The sequence below is a fragment of the Pseudorca crassidens genome, chromosome 15 (genome assembly GCF_039906515.1).
Source record: "Pseudorca crassidens isolate mPseCra1 chromosome 15, mPseCra1.hap1, whole genome shotgun sequence".
Lineage (NCBI taxonomy): Eukaryota > Metazoa > Chordata > Mammalia > Artiodactyla > Delphinidae > Pseudorca > Pseudorca crassidens.
Window position 1 is genome coordinate 38,013,291 of NC_090310.1, and position 23,010 is coordinate 38,036,300.

The following is a 23,010-nucleotide window of genomic DNA, read 5'->3' on the forward strand; positions in this document are numbered from 1 at the left end:
GCGGGATATTTCGTTGCGGCGCACAGGCTTCTCTCTAGTTGTGGCATGTGGGTTTTCCCTCTCTAGTTGTGGTGCATGGGCTCTGTAGTTTGCGGCATGGAGGCTCTCTAATTGAGGTGCCCGGGCTCAGTAATTGTGGCGCGAGGGCTTAGTTGCCCTGAGGCATGTGGGATCTTAGTACCCTGACCAGGGATCCAACCCTCGTCTCCTGCATTGTAAGGTAGATTCTTTACCACTGGACCACCAAGGAAATCCCTCTTCTATTATTAAAAGAAACCATTTCTGGGGGGCCCAAAAAGTACTGGGACCACCATGCCCATGGACAGGTCGGCCGGGCAGGGCCTGGTGTCTGAGCAGTGAGGGGTGCAGCCACGCCTCTCTGGGTGGGGGTCCCCCCAGCACCCCCACCCCCGGTGTCCACCCGCTCCATCAGCTCGGAGCGGTGCTGGGGGATTCCTGGGGCAGAGGATCTTGCTCCACCCCTCGCTAACCCGGCCCCTCCGCCCCACGCAGGTCAGCGGTCGCTGGGGGGCTCGGCGCCCGTGGCCATCCCAGGTTGCCTGCCCCGCTCCCCGTCCCTGCAGTCCTCGTCGTCCCTGTCCGCCTCCCCACTCGGCTCCTTCTCCCAGTCCCTGTCGGGGCCGCTCGTCTCCTCAGCCATGACGCCCCCCCAGCAGCCTCAAGCCCTCAAGTCGGAGCCCCGAGCGCTGGGCCCCCCAGCCCCGTCCTACAACTCCTTCGGTGAGCGGGGCTCTTGGGGCTCCAGGTGCGGGAGGCGGCCACAGTGTGGCCCATCCCATCCCCGTGTCTGCTGCTCGGCGCAAGGTGCCCTGGGCAGGGGGCCTGGGGTTTGCACCTGAACCTCTGTGGGGGTGTCATTGTGCCTGGGACCCCGAGCCGCTCTCGTGACACCACCACGGCGAGACCTGTCTCACCTGCAGGCTGCGGGGGTGTGATGTCGCCAGAGACCAAGCGCAGAACCAGACAGATTTGCAAAAACAGGAAACTTGATTTAAATTTCTTTCCTTGAGAAATGTTATGCGATCTGTTTTGTTTTAAAAGAGTTGATATTTTAAAGTATCTGTTTTAATTTCTAATGAAACATGGATGTCAATGGATGTCGCCCATGCAAACAAAAACCCTTTGGGGTCCTCCAGATTCTAAGTGCGTAAAGGGTTCTGGGACAAGAGTCTGAGCACTGCTGCCTCCAGGATGCAGCCACAGAAACGGATTTGTTTCCTTTTCTGGTGGAGAGATTGGGGTCCCCAGAGCTTGCTGGGGAGATGCTTGTGAGGTCCCAGCACAAAAGCAGGCTGACATCCGGCTCCTCCACACTCAGGCTTGAATGGCGTCCCCGGCAGCATCTGGGACTTTGTCTCTGGCAGCTTCTCTCCCAGCCCGTCACCCATCCTGAATGCTGGCCCCACGGCCCCTTCAGGCGCGAGTCCAAACAGTGCCGAGCTGGCGCGGGTCAGGCGGCAGCTGGAGGAGGCCAAGAGGAAGATCCGGCAGTGGGAGGAGTCCTGGCAACAGGTGAAGCAGGTGAGCCTGGGAAGGGGCCGCCGCGCAGGTGAGACAGGCGTGTGTGGCGGCTGCCGGCCCCGTCACTGCAGCCCCTGGGTTTCAGGCCTGTGACGCGTGGCAGCGGGAGGCCAAGGAGGCCAAGGAGCGGGCGCTCGCAGCCGACAGCGCCCGGCAGCTGGCGCTGCAGAAGAAGGATGAGGTGGAGGCCCAGTTCCGACGGCTGCAGGAGGAGCTGGAGGGCCGGGGCTTGGCCTCCATGCTCCCCGGGCTGCGCGGCTGTGGTGACATCAGCGCCATCCCCCTGCCGAAGCTGCATTCGCTGCAGAGTCAGCTGCGCCTCGATTTGGAAGCAGTGGATGGGGTGAGTCCGGGTCTCGTTTTCAAGGCACTGGAGGGGGTGCATGGAGGTGGTGGGGAGCCGGCCGAGCAGCTTCCGTCCACTCCCACCTTCGCCTCCTCTTGGAGGCCATGCCCTCGTGGACAGGGGCCATGTCGCCTCACGCGGCTGGAGGTCTGGTGGTGTTTGGGGCACCTCCCTGGGTCACCCTCCAGGGTCCCTGGTCACCCCCTTGCCTGGTGTAGCGTGAAAGCTGCTGCCCTCAGCTTAGTTGGAAAATCCTTCCACACCCGGGCATTTTGTTAGAACTTGGGGCATTGGGAAGGCTCCACAGCTCTGCCTCTCAAACACTGTCCCCTCCCTGGCTCACGGCCCAGGCCGTTGGGATGCACACCTCGCATCCATCTCCAAGGCGCCATCATCCAGGTTTTGGCTGCTGTCGGCCGGAGGCTGGGTCCCAAGTTGGGGTCCATCCTGACTTGGCCCCTCCGTGTGGCCACCTGCCTGGCTACTCTTCCCACACCACGTGGTGGCTCTGGCCCCGGGAGCCCGTCCCCACCCAAGGGTCTTCTGGTGAAGCCTCTCCCACCCCATCTTTTTGTTCCTGGGTGGCCCCCAGCAGGGGAGTCCACCCCACCCTGACCCTGGGCCCGGCCTGGGTGGGGGCGGGGTACCCCCTGACTGCGTCTCCCCCGCAGGTGATCTTCCAGCTGCAAGCGAAGCAGTGCGGGGTGTGCGGGGAGCGGGCCCGCAGCGCTGTCCTGCGGCCCTGCCAGCATCGTGTGCTCTGCGAGCCGTGCGCAGCCAGCGCACCCGAGTGCCCCTACTGCGCGGGCCAGCCCCTGCCCTGGTGACGGCCGCCTTGTCGCCCGCCTCCTGGTGCCACCGACGTCGGGACCCCAGCCCCAAACAGACCACCCACGGTCTCGTACTCTCCTCACAGACCCTGAAGGCCGTGTGGGGGGCTCGGCGGGCAGGGTGACTCTGCGGGGTTTGTGGTCCTGACGCCACTGTGACCGGATCCTGGGAGTTCACATCCCGAGAAGCACTTTGTAGACGGAAGAGTTTAGGCAGACGTTCCAAGTTGCTATAAGCTGCTTTGAGGTTCATGTTTTTAATATGCGATAATATGAAGCTTTATACGTGTACTGTGAACAGAGTATTTCCTATCGGTCTATTGTTAATCCATAGTACGGTAAACACATTAGGTTTCATATCTGAAATTAGTACTTATGAAGTGAGCATTTATCTAGTAGTGAGAAATGCCTAGGATTTTTACAGTTTCCAAATTAAGTGCAAACTAATAGTATTTATAGCAGAGTGATTATTGAGAGACACATATACATGTAGATGTTTTTAATTTTATGAAGGGAACTCATTTCCTGAACACGTGCACATTAACTGGAGCGTCAGTGACAGCGCCCTGCGCCTGCGGCCTCCCGCTCAAGTGCCTGCGCCTAGGAAAGCCAAGGAGCTGCGTGCTGTCCTTTCTCCCCTGGACTTGGTCAGCGCGGTGACAGTGAGCAGGGCAGTGGGGTGGGGGACCCGACGGGGCGGGCGTCATACTGACTGTGCAGAGCCATGTGGTGCTCCCCCTTCCCAGAGCTTGCTGGCAGGCATCCTGGCTGGAGCCTCTCTCCACCCATGTGGGAGACCCTAGCCAGCCTCCAGGGCGACACTGCACTGGATCTGTTTGTGCAAGTGTTATGTTCGAGGGACCATGGGGTTGGGGAGGACCCGGCCGCCGTGCGGGGGCAGGGTGGCAGAAAGGCTGCTGGGAACGGGTCAGATTTTAGTGCCGGCTTCAGTCTTTTCTGTCTGCATTGGGTCACTTTCCCTAGGAATCTGGGAGGAAGTAAAACCTGTCTGTAGTTGACCCAGACTTTGCTCGTGGCAGATCCAGATTGGCTTGAGAATCTTCCCAGAGTCTGCCGCCAGGTGCGGAGCAGGGGCTGGGCCCTGGCCCGGAAGGGACAGGATGCCCCCTGCTTGGGGCTGTGCCAAAGACTTTACATAGCATTTTTTAAGTGCAAGGTGACTAGGTAAAAATTTTTATCAGTGACCAAATTAGAATGTATTTACTATAGTGAGAAGTTTAAGACCTTTTTTTTTTTTTTAACATAAGACAAACTGATAGGAAAGCTGTCATTTTTTAAGGTGGGTCCATGGCATCGTGCAGCTCGCCCGCTGCTAAAGGTAACTATATGACTTGGTTGTAGTGAATCTACTTTGTTTCTAATTATACTGATAATGATTTAGTAGCTCTTAGAAATTACGTATATTTTGTGCTACTGTTATCACTGTTTAAAATTCTTTATTTTATTAATATTTATGCACTTGTTTCCCATTTCAGGCCTTTGGTCTTTTGGGGGGAAAATAGGACGTTTGTTATTGACATCTAGCCTAGATATTTTCAAATTATAAGCAAGAACAATTAAGCTTTAGGTGTATTTATAAGCTATTCCGGTCAGTTCTTTCTGTGGGGTTCGGAGGCGCCCCCTCCCAGGCACTCGCTGGCTCTGAGGACAGGTGTGTGGTGGGAAGACCAAAGAACCACCCAGAGTGGAGCTCCCAGGGCTACCTCGGGGCCCTCCCACCCCTGCTGCCTGTCTGCGGTGGCCCTGGTGTTCTGAGGGGCCACCCATGCTGGGCTCAGCCAGGCTCGGCGTCTCAGGGTGTCACCGCCCCGCAGTCAGGTGATGAAGGGGGGCGCTGGGTGTAGCAGCTGAAGCTGCGTGGTGCTCGGCGAGGCCGTTCTTGTTGCCGAATCTGTCAGCTCCTGAGTGTTCAGTATTAGCGGTGATGTTACATTGTCACACCATTTGTGTAACTGTGGTCAGCAGAAGACCACGACTCAGTGTGGATGCTTCATGTGGATTAATTTATGGAAGCCCCAATCTGTATGTCTGTTTTGAGTATTTAGAGGAGAATGTTATTGGAATGGAATTTTCTTAACCCAGAAGGTAGTATTTATAATGCATAATCATTTACTTGTAGTGAATTGTTTAAAGTTAACACTTGTTCAAAATTTTTTTACACTATAGCATTTATGCAATGGTTTACAGAATTCATGGAATTATTTTTATCAGTAGGGAAATTAATTAAAACTTTGAATCTTTATTTTGTCTGCATCTTTGCACACAACCCCGAGAGCCTGCTGGCACAGAAGGAACAGGAAGGTGTCCTCTGGCTGTGACCTGTCACCCTGCTCCTCCTGCCCCAGATCACAGGGTGTTCCCACGCAGTCCAGGGTCGCCTCGTAGCAGCTCTGCTGTCTTGTCCGTGGGTGTCCTGGGACCCAAGTGCTCAGAGCTGGAAGTTTCTGCCAAAACACCAGGCGGCAGGAGGTCAGGACCTGACCTACAGGGCGGCAGGTCCCAAGGTGGGCTTAGCCCCAACCCCTGGGCACAACTGACCTGCAGGCTTCACGTAGGGGAGGCCGTGCTGGGTCAGTATGCTTTTAAGTCTTTTCATCTCCTTTGACAGGGCTTTATGAGCCTAGAACAGGAGTTGAAATGGAGCAGTCAGGCCCTTGGTGGGAGGCCGGTCCCAGGCCTGGGAGCGCCGTCTGTACCTCGTTACAGCTCTCCAGCGTCTGAAACACCAGGCCCTTGGCACCTCCTTCCTGCTGCACCGATTCACTTTGTTTTGGGGTCTTTAAATAACCAGCATCCTCAAAAATCGCCCTGAGTGACTTCTCGTAGCCCTGCAGGTGGAGGACGAGGAGGGAGCACTACTGCAGCTGCACTGCTCCCTGCCCAGGCGGTGCCCGCCCTGTCGCTCACCTGGGATGTGATCAGCTCATCCGCCAGTTCCTGCTCCAGCCGATCCCACCTCAGCTGCAGGGCCGTGGGCAGGGCCGGGTACACTGAGAATCCAACAGAAACCAGACTAAGCAGAGCCCCTCTGCCCCCCACGTCCCCCAGTGCCCCCTGCCGGCCCCGGCGCCCACCTAACAAGGAGTGGGGGTGGCAGACGAGGGGCGTCTCGAACGTCAGTGCGTAGACACAGGTGCTTGGCTCAGACACGTGGGCCAACCGGTTGGTTTTGCCACAGGTGAGCTCCACCTGGTGGGAAACCTTGGTGAGCGGGTGGGGGGAGCAGGCCCCAATCCCACCCTCCCGCCCAGCCCACCTTGCTCTGCCGGCTCCGGGAGTGGCAGGAGTCACCGTCCCTCATCCACATGCCCCTGAAGGTGTTGTTGGCGATTTCCCACTCGTGCCAGATGCTGGGGAGGAGCAGAGTGGGTGAGGCTGGGTGGGGTGGACAATGGGCAGGTGGAGCCGCAGCCACCCCCAGCGCTGCTCACCCGAGGATCCCACTGTAGGCGTTCCAGCGGAAGGTCTGCTCGTGCTGCGTCACGTTATGGAACGGGCAGAGCTCGTACTTGTACCTGGGGGCACAGCGCTGTCAGGGGGCGTCCCAGGCCCTGGCCACGCCTGCCCCTGCCCTCACTCACGTGGACTCCACCAGGCTGAAGCACTTGCCAGAAAGTCTGGAGAGATGCACGGGCCCTGGAAGGGGAGAGCACGGCCCGCTGAGTGCAGTGCAAAGAGCAGGCGTGCAGAAAGCCACAGAACCAGGGCCATTTAGGAAAAGATCCAGTAGTTTAAACTTTAAAACTGGAGCAAAAGAGTTGGGGCAACATCAGCAAAGTACCAGACTAGGAAGCTCCAAGCTCATATCCCTGTGAAAACAGCAAGTGAACCACTACAAACCAGCTGAGCTAACCCAGTTCTGCAAATCAGGTCTACAGCAACCAAGTGAGCACAACGCAGCAAAGCCACCACCCCAGCGTGGTTGTGAGGAGCAGGCTGACCTCATCTGCAACATCCCAGCCTAGCTGGGGGCTGCCGGGAGGACTGGTCTCTGTTTTGCCCAACTCAGATCACCAGGAAGGAAAGGGAGCTGCTCACGAGGGCTGCAGCAGGGCAAGGGGTTATGGCTGGACACACACAACAGGCCATCCAGGACCTGAGGAGGAGCTGGGGTGAGACTCTTGGAGAACCAAAGACAACCAGGAGCAGCGTGCACACAGCTGCCCCTAGACTCCGAACACACCCAGCCTGGTGGTGAAGGCTGCCCCAGCATGGGGCCAGGCTGCAAAGGAACTGCAGCCTCTTCAAAGGAAAACCCAACAGAACCACCTGGGAGAAGCCCAGACACTGGACTGATAGAAGACTTCAGTTAAACAAATGTCTGAAATATGCTTAAGGACCTGGAGGGAAACACAAAGAACTAAAGTCTATCAGGCAAATAACATGTAGGCAGAGAGACGAACAGTATCGAAAGGAACCAAAAAAATCTGGAGCTGAAAAATACAACTGAAATAAATCCACAAAAGGGGTTAACAGATTTTGAGCAGAGAAAAGAACCAGTGAAGAGATGGCAGGACACACAGTGGGAGTCCCTGAAGGAAGAGAGGGGCAGAGAGAGTATCTGAGGAAATGACTCTCCCAACTTGACAAAACACATGAATCTACACATCCAAGCAGCTCACTGAACTCCAAGTACAATAAACTCAGACAGACCCACACCAAGACACAGAAGAAAACTGTCAAAAACCAAGTCCAGAGCAGCAAGGAGTGACTCATCACATCAAGGGATCCTTAATAAGACTACCCGCCCATTTCTCTGCCACACTTCAGAGGCCAGAAAGCTGTGGGATGGCAGAAAAAACTGTCGACTGAGGAGTCTACATCCAGGAAACTATCCTCCAAAAATGAGGGCAAAATCAAGACACTCCCAGATAAACAAAAGCTGAGGGATTTCATTACCACGAGGCCTGCCCTGGAGAGAGTCCTTCCAGTAAAGGCAAATACACTGGCAAACCCAAAGCAGTATGTGATTCTGATCTGCAAACTACAGGGTTTAAAAAGATGCATAAAAATAATTACAAATCTACATTTAAAGAGGTAATTTCTGAAATCAATAACAAAGTTGGGGGAGGGACAGAGCTGTACAGGAGAAGTCTTTGAATTTATACCAATTTCAATCATGTACAAATTAGACGTAACAGCTTTATGATCGTATGTAATCCCCTGGCAACAGTAGAGGAAATAGCTACACAGACTAATACACAAAAGTAAAAAGGACGTCAAAACATGTCACTTAGAAGTAAGTCAACAAAAAGGAATGGAGGGAATGAGACAAAAAAACTATAAGACAAATTTTGCTGTTTTGTTTCCTCTAAATCCTTCCTTATCAATGACTACTTTAAATGTAAACAGGTTAAACTCTCCCATTCAAAAGGCACAGATTGGCCAAATGGGTAAAAAAAATGTGATCCAACTATATATACTGTTTGTAAGAGACGCATTTAAGATCAAAGACACAAGCAGGCTGAAAGTGAAAGGATGGAAAAAGATACGCAAATAATGAGAGAAAGCAGGAATGGCCACACTAACATCAGACAAAATAGACTATCAGGGACTTCCCTTGCTGGTCCAGTGGTTAGGAATCCGCCTTCCAATGCAGGGGATTCAGGTTCGATCCCTGGTCAGGGAACTAAGATCCCACATGCCTCAGGGCAACTAAGCCTGCGTGCCACAACTACTGAGCCTGCGCACCACAACTAGATAGCCCACGTGCCACAACTAAAGAGGGGCCTGCGCTGCAACGAAGAGCCCACTCGCTGCAACAGAAGATGCCACATGCCAAAATGAAGATCCCTGCCGCAACTGTGGCCTGACAGACCCGATACAGCCAAAAAAAAAAAAAAAAGACTATCATTCAAACACTGTTAAAGGAGATAAAGGAAGACATTATTCATTGATAAAAAAGGTCCATTCACCAAGATTATAACAATTACAAACATATGGGCACCAAACACCAGAGCTCGAAAACAAAGCAAGCATTGACAACTGAAGGGAGAAACAGGCAGTTCCACAATCCTTGGACATTCGACACCCCAGTTCTAGGGACACAGAGGACCTGAACAACACTAAAACCACCAGACCTAATCAACATATACAGAATATCCCACCCAACAACAGCAGAAATTACATTTTTTAAGTGTACGTGGAACATTCTCCAGGACACACCATATGTTAGGCCACTTAACAAACTTAAGAAGACTGAAATCATAGTTTCTTTTCTGAACACAATGGAAACCAGAAATCAATAGCAAAAGCAATGTGGGAAATCCACAAACATATGGAAATTAACACAATCTTAAAGAACCAATGGCTCACAGAATTCACAAGGGAAACTTGTTTTTGTTTCAAAATATTTTCTAAATACAAGGTACCAAAAATTATCAGATACAGTGAAAGCAATGCTAAGAGGGAAATTAACAGCTGTAAACATATTCAAAATAAGATCTCAAATCAATAACCTAACTTTTACACTTTAAGAAACTAGAAAAAGAAAGCTAGCAAGCTGGACTTCCCTGGTGGTCCAGTGGTTAAGACTCCACACTTCCAATGCAGGGGGTGTGGGTCCAGTCCCTGGTTGGGGAACTAAGATCCCACATCCTGCATGGCACAGCAAAAAACAAACAAACAAAACTAGCAAGCAAAAGGAAGAAAATAAAGATTAGAGCAGAGATAAATAAAACAAAGAAAAATCAGTAAAACCAGAAGTTGGTTCTTTGAAAAGATCAACAAAATCGACAAACCTTTAAACTAGATTTACTGTAACAAAAAAGAAGATGGGCTTCCCTGGTGGGGCAGTGGTTAAAAATCTGCCTCCCAATGCAAGAGACACGGGTTTGAGCCCTGGTCTGGGAAGATGGAATCTTCCAGATTCCATCTGCGGAGCACCTAAGCCCGTGCGCCACAACTACTGAGCCTATGCTCTAGAGCCCATGAGCCACAACTACTGAAGCAAGCCTGCGCACCTAGAGCCCATGCTCTGCAACAAGAGAAGCCACTGCAATAAGAAGCCCACACACCACAACGAAGAGTAGCCCCACTTGCCGCAACTAGAGAAAGCCCGTGTGCAGCAACAAAGACCCAACATGGCCCAAAATAATTAATTAAAAAAAAGATTCAAATTACTAAAATCATAAACAAAAGGAGGGGACATTACTACCAATTTTACAGAAATAAAAAGGATTACAAGAAAATACTATGAAAATTGAAGAAGGGGGAACACCTCCTGACTCAATTCTATGAGGCCAGCATTCCCCTGATATCAAGGCCAAAAAGATACCTGACAAGAAAGGAAAACTACAGACGTCAACATCCCTTGTGAACATCAGTGCAAAAATCCTGAACAAAATACTGGCAAACTGAAATCAGCAGCACATTAAAAGGATTCTACAGTGTGAAAAAGTGGGGTTTGTTCCTGGAATGTAAGGATGGTTCAAAATTTAAAAAAAAAATTTTTTTTAATGTAATACACCCCATTAACAGAATAAAGGGGGGGAATTATCATCTGAATTGTTGCAGAAAAAAGCACCTATCAAAATTCAACACTCTTTCATGATGAAAACACTCAACAAAGGAGGATTAGGAGGAAACTTCCTCAACGCAATAAAGGCCATATATGCAAAACCCACAGTGAGTATCTTACTGAACGGTGAAAGACTGAAAAAGCTTTCCTCCCAAAAGCAGGAACACAAGGAAGCTCTCAGCACTATTCACTATTCCACACTGTACTGGAGGTTCTAGCCAGAGCAATTAGGCAAAAAAAAGGAAAGGCATCCTAATTAGGAAGGAAGAAATAAAATTACAATGCGGTGTTTGCAGATGACATGATCATATATATAGAAAACCCTAAAGAGTCCACAGAAATATATTAGAGCTACTAAATTCAGCAAAGTTGTAGGATACAGAAGTGACACTAAAAACCAGTTGTGTTTCTATACGACAACCCAACAGACAACCCAAAAAGGAAATTCAATGAAACAATTCCAGGGATTTCCCTGGTGGTCCCGTGGTTAAGACTCTGCGCTCCTAAGGCAGGGGGCCTGGGTTCAATCCCTGGTCAGGAGGAACTAGATCCCACATGCCACAATGAAGATCCCACACGCAGCAACAAAGCTGGATTCCCAAAGGACCCCAAATAGTCAAAACTATATTGAAATAGAAAAGTTGAATGACTCACAATTACTGATTTCAAAGCTTACTTCAAGGGGAATTCCCTGGTGGTCTAGTGGTTAGGACTTGGTGCTCCCACTGCCAGGGACCCAGGTTTGATCCCTGGTTGAGGAACTAAGATCCCACAAGACACGCAACACCGTCAAAAAAAAAAAAAAAAAACACCAAAAAACCCCACAAAGCTTACTTCAATGCTACAGTAATTAAACCAGTGCAGCATCAGTATAAAGACAGACATGTAGACCAACGAAACAGAACAGAGAGCCCAGAAACAAACCCTTGAATATATGCTCAAAGGATCTGTCAGGTGCTGAGACCATTCAGTGGGGGAAAGGACAGACTTTTCAACAAATGGAGTCGGGAAGCTGGATGTTCATATGCACAGGAATGAAAGTGGACCCTTACCTCACACCGTGTACAGAAATTAACTTAAAATGGATCTGAGACTGAAACTACAAAACATAAGGGGAATCTTTGACATTGGCTTTGTGCTTTGGAAATGATTTCTTGGATACAACATCAAAGGCAAAGGCACCAAAAGGAAAACTAGATAAATGGGACTTCAGAATTTAAAACTTTGCAAGGAAGTGTTGAAATACAGAAAGTGAGAAAGTATTTGCAAATCACATTTCTAACAAGGGTAATATCCAAAACATATAAAGAACTCCTATTAACAACAACAGCAACGCCCCAAACAACCCAATTAAAAAATGGGCCAAGGATTACTAGGCATTTTCCTGAAGAAGTGAAAAATAAGTAAATACAAATAAAATCCACAATGAGATATCACCTCACATCCATTAGGATGGCTACTATCCAACAACAACAACAACAACAACAACAACACAGAAAAGAATAAATGTTGGTTAGGATGTGGAGAAATTGAAACCTTTGTGCACTGCTGGCGGGAATGTAAAACGGTGCAGCGCTGTTGAAAACAGTTTGGTGGTTCCTCATAAAGCTTAAACGTAGATTTATATGATACAGCAAATCGACTCCTGGGTATGTGAGCTGAAAGCAGGAACTCAGATGCTGCACACCCATGTTCAGATCAGCATTATTCACAGTAACCAAAAAGTAAAAACAACCCAAGTGTACACTGATAGATGAATAAGCAGAATGTAGTATATATGTGCAATGGAATATTACTCAGCCTTAAAAAGGAAGGAAATCCTGCCACATAAATGAACCTTCAAGATATTATGCTAAGTGAAACACGCCAGTCACAAAAGGACAAGAATTATATGATTCCACTTACATGAGGTACTTAGTTCATTCGAGCTGCTATAACAAAATACCACTGGGTAATTTTACAACTACAGAAGTTTATTTTTCACAGTTCTGTGGGGGTTTGAAGCCCAAGATCAGGGCACCAGCACAGTCGTGTTCTAGTTCACAGAGGGTGCCTTCTCACTGTGTCTTCACATGGTAGAAGGGACTAGGGATCTCTGGAGCCTCTTTCTATTATAAGGGCATCAATCCCATTATTGAGGGCTCCACTCTCATGACTTAAGCACCTTCCAAAGACCTCAACTCCTAACACCATCATCTTTTTCAGTTACGATTTCAACCTGTGAATTTCAACCTGTGTACACACAGTGACCACAGCAGGGATCTAGAGTCATTAAATTCATAGAGACAGAAAGTAGAATGTCGGGGGCCAGAGGCTGGGAGGGGTGGGGAGTTGTTTAATGGGGACAGAGGTTCAGTTTGGGAAGATGAAAAAGTTCTGGGGATGATAGAGGTGATGTTTGCCCAACAATATGGATGTGCTTAATAACTGAACATCTAATAATGGTTAAAATGGTAATTTTTATGTGTATTTTACCACAGTAAAAAGAGGGTAATTCATATTTTCTTATACTAGCAAAAAGAAACACCAGAAGACTAAACATAAAATAACAACAAACAGAATCAAGGCAGTATGGGACTTCCCTGGTGGTACAGTAGTTAAGAATCCACCTGCCAGTGCAGGGGCCACAGGTTCGATCCCTGGTCTGGGAAGATCCCACATGCCTCGGAGCAACTAAGCCCATGCACCACAACTACTGAGCCTGCATGCCTAGAGCCCATGCTCCGCAACAAGAGAAGCCACTGCCATGAGAAGCCCGCGCACCGCAACAAAGAGTAGCCCCCGCTCGCTGCAACTAGAGAAAGCCCACGTGCAGCAACGAAGACCCAATGCAGCCAGGTAAATAAATACATACATACATACAAAGAATCAAGGCAGTATGGCACTGGCATAAAAACAGGGAGTCCAGAAATAAAGCCACACATATACAGTCAATTAATTTACAACAAAGGAGCCAAGGATATACAATGAGGAAAGTATAATCTCTTCAATAAACGGTGCTGGTTAAACTGGACCACTATCTTACACCATACACAAAAATTTAAGTTGAATGTAAGACCAGAAACTATGAAACTCCTAGAAGAAAACATAGGTGATAAGCTCTTTGACATCAGTCTCAGTGATGATTTTCAAAATCTGACTCCACAAACAAAAGCAAAAATAAACAAATGGGACAATATCTTACTACAAAGGTCTGCACAGCCAAGGAAACCATCAACAAAATGAAAGGCAACCTACTGAATGGGATAAAACATCTAGCAAATCATATACATAAGGGGCTAATATCCAAAATGTATAAAGAACTCACACAATAGCAAAAAAACAAACAATCCAGTTAAAAAATGGGCAGAGCGTCTGAATAGACATTTTTCCAAAGAAGACAAATGACCAACAGGCACATGAAAAGATGCTCAACGTCATTAATCATCAGGGAAATGCAAATCAAAACCACAATGAGATATCACCTCACACCTATCGGAACAGCCACTATAAAAAAGACAAGTGTTGGCAAGGATGTGGAGAAAAGGAAAACTTGCACACTGTTGGTAGGAATGGAAATTGGTGTGGCCACTATGGAAAACAGGATGGAGGTTCCCACCAAAATTAAATATAGAACTACCATATAATCCAGCAATTCCACTTCTGGGTATTTATCCAAAGAAAACAAAATCACTAACTTGGAAAGATATCTCCACCCCCCTGTTCACAGCAGCATTATTTACAATAGTCAAGATATGGAAACTACCTAAGTGTCCACTGATGGATAAAGAAGGTGGAGTATACATATACAACAGAGTATTATTCAGCCGTAAAACAAGAAATTGCCATCTGCAACACGGATGGACCTTTAGGGCATTATCCTAAGTGAAATATGTCAGAGAAAGACAAATACGTTATGATCTCACTTATGTGGAAAACAAAACACCAAGCTTATAGATACAAAGAACAGATCAGTGTTTGCCAGAAGCAGGGGATTGGGGGGGACACAAAGTGAGTGAAATGGTCAAAAGATATAAACTTCCAGTAATAAATAAGTCCTGAGGATATAATGTACAGCACAGTGACTACAGTTAATAATATTGAATTGCGTATCTGAAAGTTGCTAAGAAAGTATATCTTTTTTTTAAATTGAAGTATAGTCGATTTACAATGTTGTGCTCAATTTCTGCTGTACAGCAAAGTGATTCATTTATACATATATATATTCTTTTCCATTATGCTTTATCATAGGATATTGAATATAGTTCTCCGTGCTACACAGTAGGACCCTGTTGTTTATCCGTTCTATATATAAAACCTTACATCTGCTAACCCCGAACTCCCACTCCATTTCTCCCCCAACACCCCCCCCCTTAGCAACCACAACTCTGTTCTCTATGTCTGAGTCTGTTTCTGTTGTGTAGATATGTTCATTTGTGTCATATTTAGATTCCACATATAAGTGATATCATATGGTATTTGTCTTTCCCTTTCTGGCTTAACTTCACTTAGTATGATAATCTCTAGTTGCATCCACGTCGCTACAAATGGCATTATTTCGTTCTTTTTTTTATAGCTGAGTAGTATTCCATTGTATATATGTACCACATCTTAAGAAAGTAAATCTTGAACGTCCTATCCAAAGAAGACATACAGATGGCCAAGAAGCACATGAAAAGCTGCTCAACATCACTAATTATTAGAGAAATGCAAATCAAAACTACAATGAGATATCACCTCACACCAGTCAGAATGGGCATCATCAGAAAATCTACAAATGCTGGAGAGGGTGTGGAGAAAAGGGAACCCTCTTGCACCGTTGGTGGGAATGTAAACTGATACAGCCGCTATGGAGAACAGTATGGAGATTTCTTAAAAAACTAAAAATAGAATTACCATATGACCCAGCAATCTTACTACTGGGCATATACCCAGAGAAAACCATAATTCAAAAAGGCACATGCACCCCAATGTTCACTGCAGCACTGTTTACAATAGCCAGGTCATGGAAGCAACCTAAATGTTCCATCGACAGACGATGGATAAAGAAGATGTGGTGCATACATACAATGGAACATTACTCAGCCGTAAAAAGGAACGAAATTGGGTCATTTGTAGAGGCGTGGATGGACCTAGAGACAATCATAGGGTGAAACAAGTCAAAAAAACAAATATCGTATATTAACGCATATATGTGGAATCTAGAAAAATGGTTACAGATTAACTGGTTTGCAAGGCAAAAATAGAGGCACACAACTTCCCTGGTGGCGCAGTGGATAGGAATCTGCCTGCCAGTGCAGGGGACACAGGTTCGATCCCTGGTCCGGGAGGATCCCACATGCCACAGAGCAACTAGGCCCGTGCACCATGACTGCTGAGCCTGCACTCTGGAGCCCGTGAGCCACAGCTACTGAAGCCTGCATGTCTAGAGCTCTGCAACGGGAGAGGCCACCGCAATGAGGGGCCCATGCACCACAACGAGGAGTGGCCCCCGCTCGCCGCAGCTGGAGAGGGCCCACACACAGCAACGAAGACCCAACACAGCCGAAAATAAATAAATTTAAAAAAAAAGAGAGAGACACAGATGTAGAGAACATATGGACACCAAGGGGGGAAAGCAGGGTTGGGGTGTGGGCGGTGGTGGTGGGATGAAGTGGGAGATTGGGATTGACATGTATACACTAATATGTATAAAATAAGTAATAAAAACCTGCTGTATAAAAAAATTTTTTTTTAAATCTTAAACGTCTTCATCACAAGAAGAAAAAAAGGTTTTGGTAACTGTGTGGTGTCAGAGAATAACTAGACTTATTCCCATCATTTTGCAAAATATACAAATAGTGAATCATTATGTTGTATACCTGAAACTAATATGTCAATTATCCCTTAAAACAAACAAACAAACAAACAAAACAGCAAATGGCCCTGGACAGGGAGCACAAGGCAGGAAGGAGAGCTCAGGGCGTATCTGTCCTAAGGTTTACATGTGAACCACGTAGGCATGCTAATGTGCTCAAAGGTAAAATAAAAGGATGACATTAAAGCCCCTACAGCTGAAATCAAAGCAAACGAACCGAACTATACACAGTTAGTAACGTCACTTCACCGGAAGAAGAATCACTCTCAGTGACTTAAGAACAAGTACTGTTAATGAGTTAACAGCAGTAATGCCATATTAGTTTTCAGGCCATTATATATGTGCTGTAGAATAGAGCAAATGACCATGTGACGATACCAGGTATCAGAAGCCACAGCCACTAACATGGGACCAAGTCTCCTACAGATCCCCCTGTAGAGAATGTCTTAAGGCCTGAGGCTGTGGAGGGGACTGAGGGGCGGGGGGGGGGGGGTGGCGGCGTGGTGCGGCGGGGCCGGCTTGGAAGAAGAGGGCACTGATTCCTGTGGGTTCCCACCTGGGGCAGGCAATGGCATAACCCGCCCCAGTCTCTGGCCATAGGATCTGGGACAGAGGGAGCCTACCCAGCAGCTGGAAGGCGTGGGGTGGTATCAAAAAGGACAGCGGGGGTGGAGGGAGGGAAGCCTGCCCAGCTCTCTGGCTGAACCCTGCATGCATGAACCACCAAGCAGGGAGGTCGGTCCTGGGTGAGCTCTGCCCAGCCAGCTGCCTCAGCACACCACATTCTCCCAAGGGAGAGCCGGGCCAAGGGTGTATCCAAAAGTATTAGACATAAAAGCAGGCAAATGCGACCCACCCCCGAGAGAACAGGCAAACATGGGAGACTGACCCCAACAAACACAGATGATGTTGGAAGTAGAAGAGGATTTTAAAGCAGCTATTGTAACTATGTTCCAGGGTGTAAAGTAAAACATGGTAATAAAGAGATAGGGAATCTCAGCAGATAAATAGAAATTAGAAAAAGAACAGAAAGTCTAGAAATTAAAAAAGTCAGAAATAATTAGCAATTTAAATCCAGCAATATATAAAACATATGTATTCACTGTGCCCAAGTGGAGCTTACTCCAAGAACACAGTGTTGGCTCAACATTCAAAAACCAATGCTACCCACTATGTAAACAGCCTAAATGAGAAAACCCATCATCCTCTTGATAGGTTTAAAAAAAGCATTTGACAGAACCCAGTACCCATTCGTGGTAAAAACTCAGCGACCAGGAACAGCAGGGAAGGTCCTCCACCTGAGAAAGGGCTACAAATGCCCCTCTGCAGACCCTGAACTGAAGGTGGGAGACCGAGGCCAGGTGGGGGGAAGCCTCTCCCCACTGCTCTCCCGAAATTGGAGGCCCAGCCAGGGTGAAGGCACACAACTGCACTTCAGCTAATAGATGAAGAAACGTTAAACACCACGGGAATGCAATGAACAAAATCCAGAATGTGGGAAACAAGAGACCCAGTTTCCTCAATAAATTGCAAGAAAATGGAGGGCATCTATAGATTCAAGGAAACTGAAGCACACGTGTCAAGCACACACAACACACAGACCTTTCATACTGACTCAGACAAACCAACCACCTATTAAAAATTATGAGACTGGGGCTTGCCCGGTGGCGCAGTGGTTGAGAATCCGCCTGCCAATGCAGGGGACATGGGTTCAATCCCTGGTCCGGGAAGATCCCACATGCCACGGAGCAACTAAGCTCGTGTGCCACAACTAATAAGCCTGTGCTCTAGAGCCCGTGAGCCACAAATACTGAGCCTGCATGCCGCAACTACTGAAGCCCACACGCCTAGAGCCCGTGCTCCACAACGAGAAAAGCCACTGCAATGAGAAGCCCGCGCACCGCAAAGAAGAGTAGCCCCTGCTCGCCGCAACTAGAGAAAGCCCGCGCACAGCAATGAAGACCCAACACAGCCAAAAATAAATAAATAAAATAAATAAATTTATATTAAAAAATTATGAGACAGTATTAGCAACATACAGAAGCACAGAGGGGATTTTTGTTGCTTGATACTGTGGCTATGCCCTTGAAGAGACACATACCAAAATATTTACAAATGAAATAAGTTGTGGGAAATTTGTTTCAAAGTAACTGCAGTGGCAGGGTGAGGGTCGGGGCTGGGTGAGGCTGCCTGGTGCCTCACATACCCTTTCTCCACTTATGCATGTGCTTGAAATTGTAACACACTATTTTTTTTTAAGTTAAGGAAAAAACAAAAGTAAAAATATGTATGGCAAGCACTAAAACTGAACATAAGCAGAAACGTTATGGATCCAACTGCAAGTCAAATTGATGACAGAGAAAACAATGACCTGGTGAAGGCTGGACCACAGTGCCCTGCTGTCCATCTTTGGCTGGATACACTCCAAAATAAACTGCAAGTGGTTGAGAGTCCGCCTGCCGATGCAGGGGACATGGGTTCGTGCCCTGGTCCGGGAAGATCCCACATGCCGCGGAGCGGCTGGGCCCGTGAGCCATGGCCGCTGAGCCTGCGCGTCCGGAGTCTGTGCTCCGCAACGGGAGAGGCCACAACAGTGAGAGGCCCGCGTACCGCAAAAAAAAATAAAAATAAAAAAAAAAATAAAAAAATAAACTGCAAGAAAACCTCACTCGTTTCATGGTTAGTAGTAATATTGCTATTTTAAATCTGAAACTATTTTATGTAAATTATAGGGAAAACCCAGTAAATGTATTTATGTGACTAAAGAACCCAGCTTTTTAGTGTTAGGGGAAAAGACAGGAGCAGAAAATAAAGGGGAGGGCTTCCCTGGTGGCGCAGTGGTTAAGAATCCGCCTGCCAATGCAGGGGACATGGGTTCAAGCCCTGTTCTGGGAAGATCCCACATGCTGCCGAGCAACTAAGCCCGTGAGCCACAACTATTGAGCCCGCATGCCACAACTACTGAAGCCCATGTGCCTAGAGCCCATGCTCCGCAACAAGAGAAGCCACCGCAATGAGAAGCCTGCGCACCACAACGAAGAGTAGCTCGCCACAACTAGAGAAAGCCCACGCACAGCAATGAAGACCCAATGCAGCCAAAATAAATAAAGTATTTAAAAAAGTAAAAAAAAAAAGAATGGGGAAAATAAAAACCCTGTAATACTGCATTTCAATTTGAAACTTAAAATCACATAGGTTTCATCTATTCTTCCAGCACAAATACATCTATGTGTGTGTATGTGTGTGCATGCTTTTTACCTTGAAATAATCATAAACTTACAACCGCAGTACATCACCAAAACTAGGAAACTGGCGTTGGCACAATACAACTAACTAGACTACAAACCGTACTCGGATTTCAGTTTTTGTATGTGTTCAGCAATAAGAAAAAGCTACTGATACATGCAACAACACAGATGAATCCCAAAAACATGATGCTGAGGAAGACTCCAGACATGGAAGTGTATGCTGACTTGCTCAGCTGAAATCCAAGCACGGATGACACTATTCTAAAGCAATAGAAGCCAGAGAGTGATGGGGTGGGGTATTTAAAAGGGACACATAGGAATCTTCTGGGTGATGGAAATGTTCTCAGTTTTGTTTGAGGGTGGTGATTACATGCATGTGCTCAATTTACAAACTTTATCAAACTGAACATATCAATTTTACCTCAATAAAAATAGGGTTTGAGGGACTTCCCTGGTGGTGCAGTGGTTAAGAATCCGCCTGTCAATGCAGGGGACACAGGTTCAATCCCTGGTCCAGGAAGATCCCACATGTCGCAAAGCAACTAAGCCCGTGCGCCATAACTACCGAGCCTGCGCCTTCACTCTAGAGCCCACGAGCCACAACTACTGAAGCCCGTGCACCTAGAGCCCGTGCTCCGCAACAAGAGAAGCCACCGCAGTGAGAAGCCCACACACTGCAACAAAGAGTAGCCCCCGCTCACCACAACTAGAGAAAGCCCATGCAGAGCAACGAAGACCCATCGCAGCCATAAATAAATTTAAAAAAATAAAAAAATAGGGTTTGAATCTGAGCCAGAAAGTGATGGGTGGGGGGATTTAAAAGGGACACGTAGGCATCTTCTGGGTGGTGGAAATGTTCTCAGTCTTGTTTGGGGGTGGTGATTACATTCATGTGCTCAATTTACAAACTTTATCAAACTGAACATGTCAATTATACCTCAATAAAAATAGGGTTTAAATCTGAGCCAATAATGATGTTCAAAAAGGAGAGAGAAAGAAAGCGGGGGAAAAGGAACACTCCTCTTTACCAGAGACCACCAGCCAACAATAAATGCAGAAGGCATGAGAGAAGCAGAGTTCTGCACTCCTCTACCCCATCAGACTGAAGCAGGAGGCCACCGGGGGCAGCATGTCCACTCAGCACCAAAGGAGTGCTCACGGACGGCACGCTGAGGGCAGAGAAACCTGCCTCCCACCGCTAGACCCTGGCAGCACTCAGCCGCAGTCGACTGCAGCCCTCTGACATGATGCCTACCTACAAAGTATTTGTGCCCAAACTGCTTAACCTGACTGTAATCAAGCTTCCAGGCCATTTACAGAATATACTGGGGAAAGCAGAACAAGCTAATGACCTCACAAACCAGACAGATCTGGTCAAACATCCTGTAAGACAACTGGCCCGGCACACAACCCCTTGACTGATTCCCGTGTGGGGTGGGTCCTGGGACAGCTGTAGAAGGCATTCCTGAGACAACAGGGAAATGTGGATGTGAATTGGTTATATTATAGAATTTCTGCTAACTTGGGGAGTGGGAGATCCATACTGTGAATATTTAGGAATAGAACGTCATGATGTCTGTAGCTGACTTTCAAATGGTTCAGCAAAATGGAAGTTCACTTTTTTCAAAGTGAAAACGAGAAGATAAAGCAAGCATGGCAAAATGTCAACTCTTGTACTGAGGTGGAGAGTATGCTGCTGTGCACAGCCACATTCCTCCATTTTTCTATTCAATATTTTCACAGTAAAAAGCTGGAATCGATTTGTTTAGTGTGAAAGCTCACAGCTGTACCCTCTATCTCTGATCTCACCGTACCCCTGCGGCCAATGCCTCTGGCCCTGGCATCCTTGCTCAAAGCCTTTATTTGGCCACTCCTTTTGCTAGACCACTCTTCCCCAGATATTCACATCCCTTACTCCTGTTCCCCTTCAACTTTTGAACAAAATTTCACTTCTCAGTCTTTTCCTGAACCCATTTAAAACAGCAGTCCTCAAAACAACCCCCCCACTCACTCTTCAGTGCTTTCCATACCTACAGTGTTTTTCACCATCAAGCATTTCACATTTTACCTACTTTTTTGTTTATGGCCTATCTACCCCCCCACTTAAACTGTCAACTCCATGAGCACACTGTATGTTTTTTTCATTTCTACATCCCCAGCACAGACACACCCTGACATGTGGTAGTATTCAAGAAAAAAAGATCTTGGGACTTCCCTTGTGGTGCAGTGGTTAAGAATCTGCCTGCCGATGCAGGGGACACAGGTTCGAGCCCTTGTCCGGGAAGACCCCACATGCCGTGGAGCAACTAAGCCTGTGTGCCACAACTACTGAGCCCGCGTGCCACAACTAACTGAAGCCCGCGCTCCTAGAGCCTGTGCTCCGCAACAAGAGAAGCCACTGCAATGAGAAGCCTGCACACCACAACTAAGAGTAGACCCCAATTGCCACAACTAAAGAAAGTCCGCACACAGCAACGAAGACCCAACACAGCCAAAAAAAAATTCTTGGATTTTTGTTTGTTATATTTAATACTCATTTAACAACCCAGCAGTTCCACTTCTTAGATCCTGTCTCAGGAAACCACTCACAGAAGAGTAGAAGGCGGCAGTCCCTGGAGGGGTGTTCTCCTCAGCAATGTTTCTAGTGACCAAAAACCATAAACAACACTTTGCTGGACAACAAAAGAATGCAGAGCCATCCTATGGAATACCAAACACCAAGTGAAAACAGTGAAGACCCACATCCACCGTGAAGAAACACCGTGAGCAACAACAGCAAATGAGCACACCTGTATAGTAGTACTGCTCAAAAAAAGGCAAACATCACAAAAATAATTTACACAAACACACACACAAAACTACACGTTTTTTCTTGTAAAAGCATAAAAAACGTTTGGAAAAACAAACACCGAACTGTAACAAAAATCAACTCTAGCGAAAAAAATTAAGGACTATATCCGGGATAACTACTCAACTTGGTACAATCACAGTCTGGAATGTTACCGCGCACTTAAAAATAATTTTAGAATTATTGACAAACGACAACATGACCCTCCAGGCCCTAACTTTCAGGGCCCCTCATCCGTGGCCTCCCTCCCTCCCTGCCCCCCTGGAGCAGGCTCCCGAGAGCTGACGCGCACCACCGGTCGGGAAGCCAGGCCAGCTCCCTGCTCCCTCCCAGGCCCCCAGCACGCCCGCGGCCAGGGCCCCGAACTCACCAGACACGGGAGAAGGATCCCTCCTGGGCTGGAGGCGACTGGTCTGGGGCAGGAACGGGTTGTTGAGCCTGAGACAAGCGACACAGTCAGGGGGAACCGGGCACGGACCGCCGCGGGAACCCCCCGCCGCCGCTCCCCGCGACGCCGCTCACCCGAACGTGTTGGGCTCCTCCACCACCTTCATCTTGGCGGCACCTGCGGGCGCGGGCCCTACGGGGAACACGCAGTGAGGAGGCGGGCGTGCGGCAGGGGTGCGGGGACGGGGAGGAGGGGGCTCCGGGACGCAGGGGCCTGGGCATGGGTGGAGGGGCGCGGGCGTCGGCAGCCCGGACACTAACCGCGCGCTGCGAGCCCCAGCAGCAGCACGAAACGCGCCAACCTCGCCACCATCTCGCGCCGCCGCCGCCGCGCGTGGTCACGTGAGCGCACTTATCACATGAACGCCGGAAC

General features: G+C 48.0%; 2 protein-coding genes across 14 annotated transcripts in view; one reads left to right on the plus strand and one right to left on the minus strand.

The window, feature by feature from the left end:
• The window catches only part of UNKL (unk like zinc finger), a 45,107-nt gene extending 40,126 nt beyond the window's left edge, over positions 1–4,981 (plus strand). For 8 of the 13 annotated variants that reach the window (XM_067707128.1, XM_067707126.1, XM_067707132.1 and 5 more), the window contains 4 exons: positions 514–741; positions 1,340–1,542; positions 1,628–1,885; positions 2,560–3,007. In XM_067707128.1, the coding sequence (XP_067563229.1) occupies positions 514–741; positions 1,340–1,542; positions 1,628–1,885; positions 2,560–2,715 (845 nt within the window). In that variant the 3' untranslated portion in view covers positions 2,716–3,007. Of the gene's footprint in view, positions 1–513; positions 742–1,339; positions 1,543–1,627; positions 1,890–2,559; positions 3,008–3,231 lie in introns of those variants that run through there. The other 5 variants (XM_067707129.1, XM_067707131.1, XM_067707127.1 and 2 more) reach the window with 4 other exon arrangements.
• GNPTG (N-acetylglucosamine-1-phosphate transferase subunit gamma) lies at positions 4,959–23,008 on the minus strand. Its single transcript, XM_067707141.1, has 11 exons — positions 22,899–23,008; positions 22,713–22,770; positions 22,561–22,628; positions 6,321–6,375; positions 6,171–6,254; positions 5,996–6,089; positions 5,814–5,928; positions 5,647–5,729; positions 5,436–5,567; positions 5,278–5,359; positions 4,959–5,183 (listed from the first exon to the last, which is right to left on the minus strand). Exons 1-11 carry the CDS (start codon positions 22,948–22,950, stop codon positions 5,086–5,088), a joined length of 921 nt encoding a protein of 306 aa, XP_067563242.1. The 5' UTR covers positions 22,951–23,008; the 3' UTR covers positions 4,959–5,085.
• Between the last annotated feature and the right edge of the window lie 2 nt (positions 23,009–23,010).

Coding starts and splice junctions, on each gene's coding strand:
- GNPTG (XM_067707141.1), bottom strand. CDS start 22,950: ATGGTGGCGAGGTTGGCGCGTTTCGTGCTGCTGCTGGGGCTCGCAGCG. Junction 22,629..22,712: donor GAGGAGCCCAACACGTTCGG/GTGAGCGGCGTC, acceptor CGCTTGTCTCAG/GCTCAACAACCCGTTCCTGC. Junction 5,730..5,813: donor CCACCCCCACTCCTTGTTAG/GTGGGCGCCGGG, acceptor TTGGATTCTCAG/TGTACCCGGCCCTGCCCACG.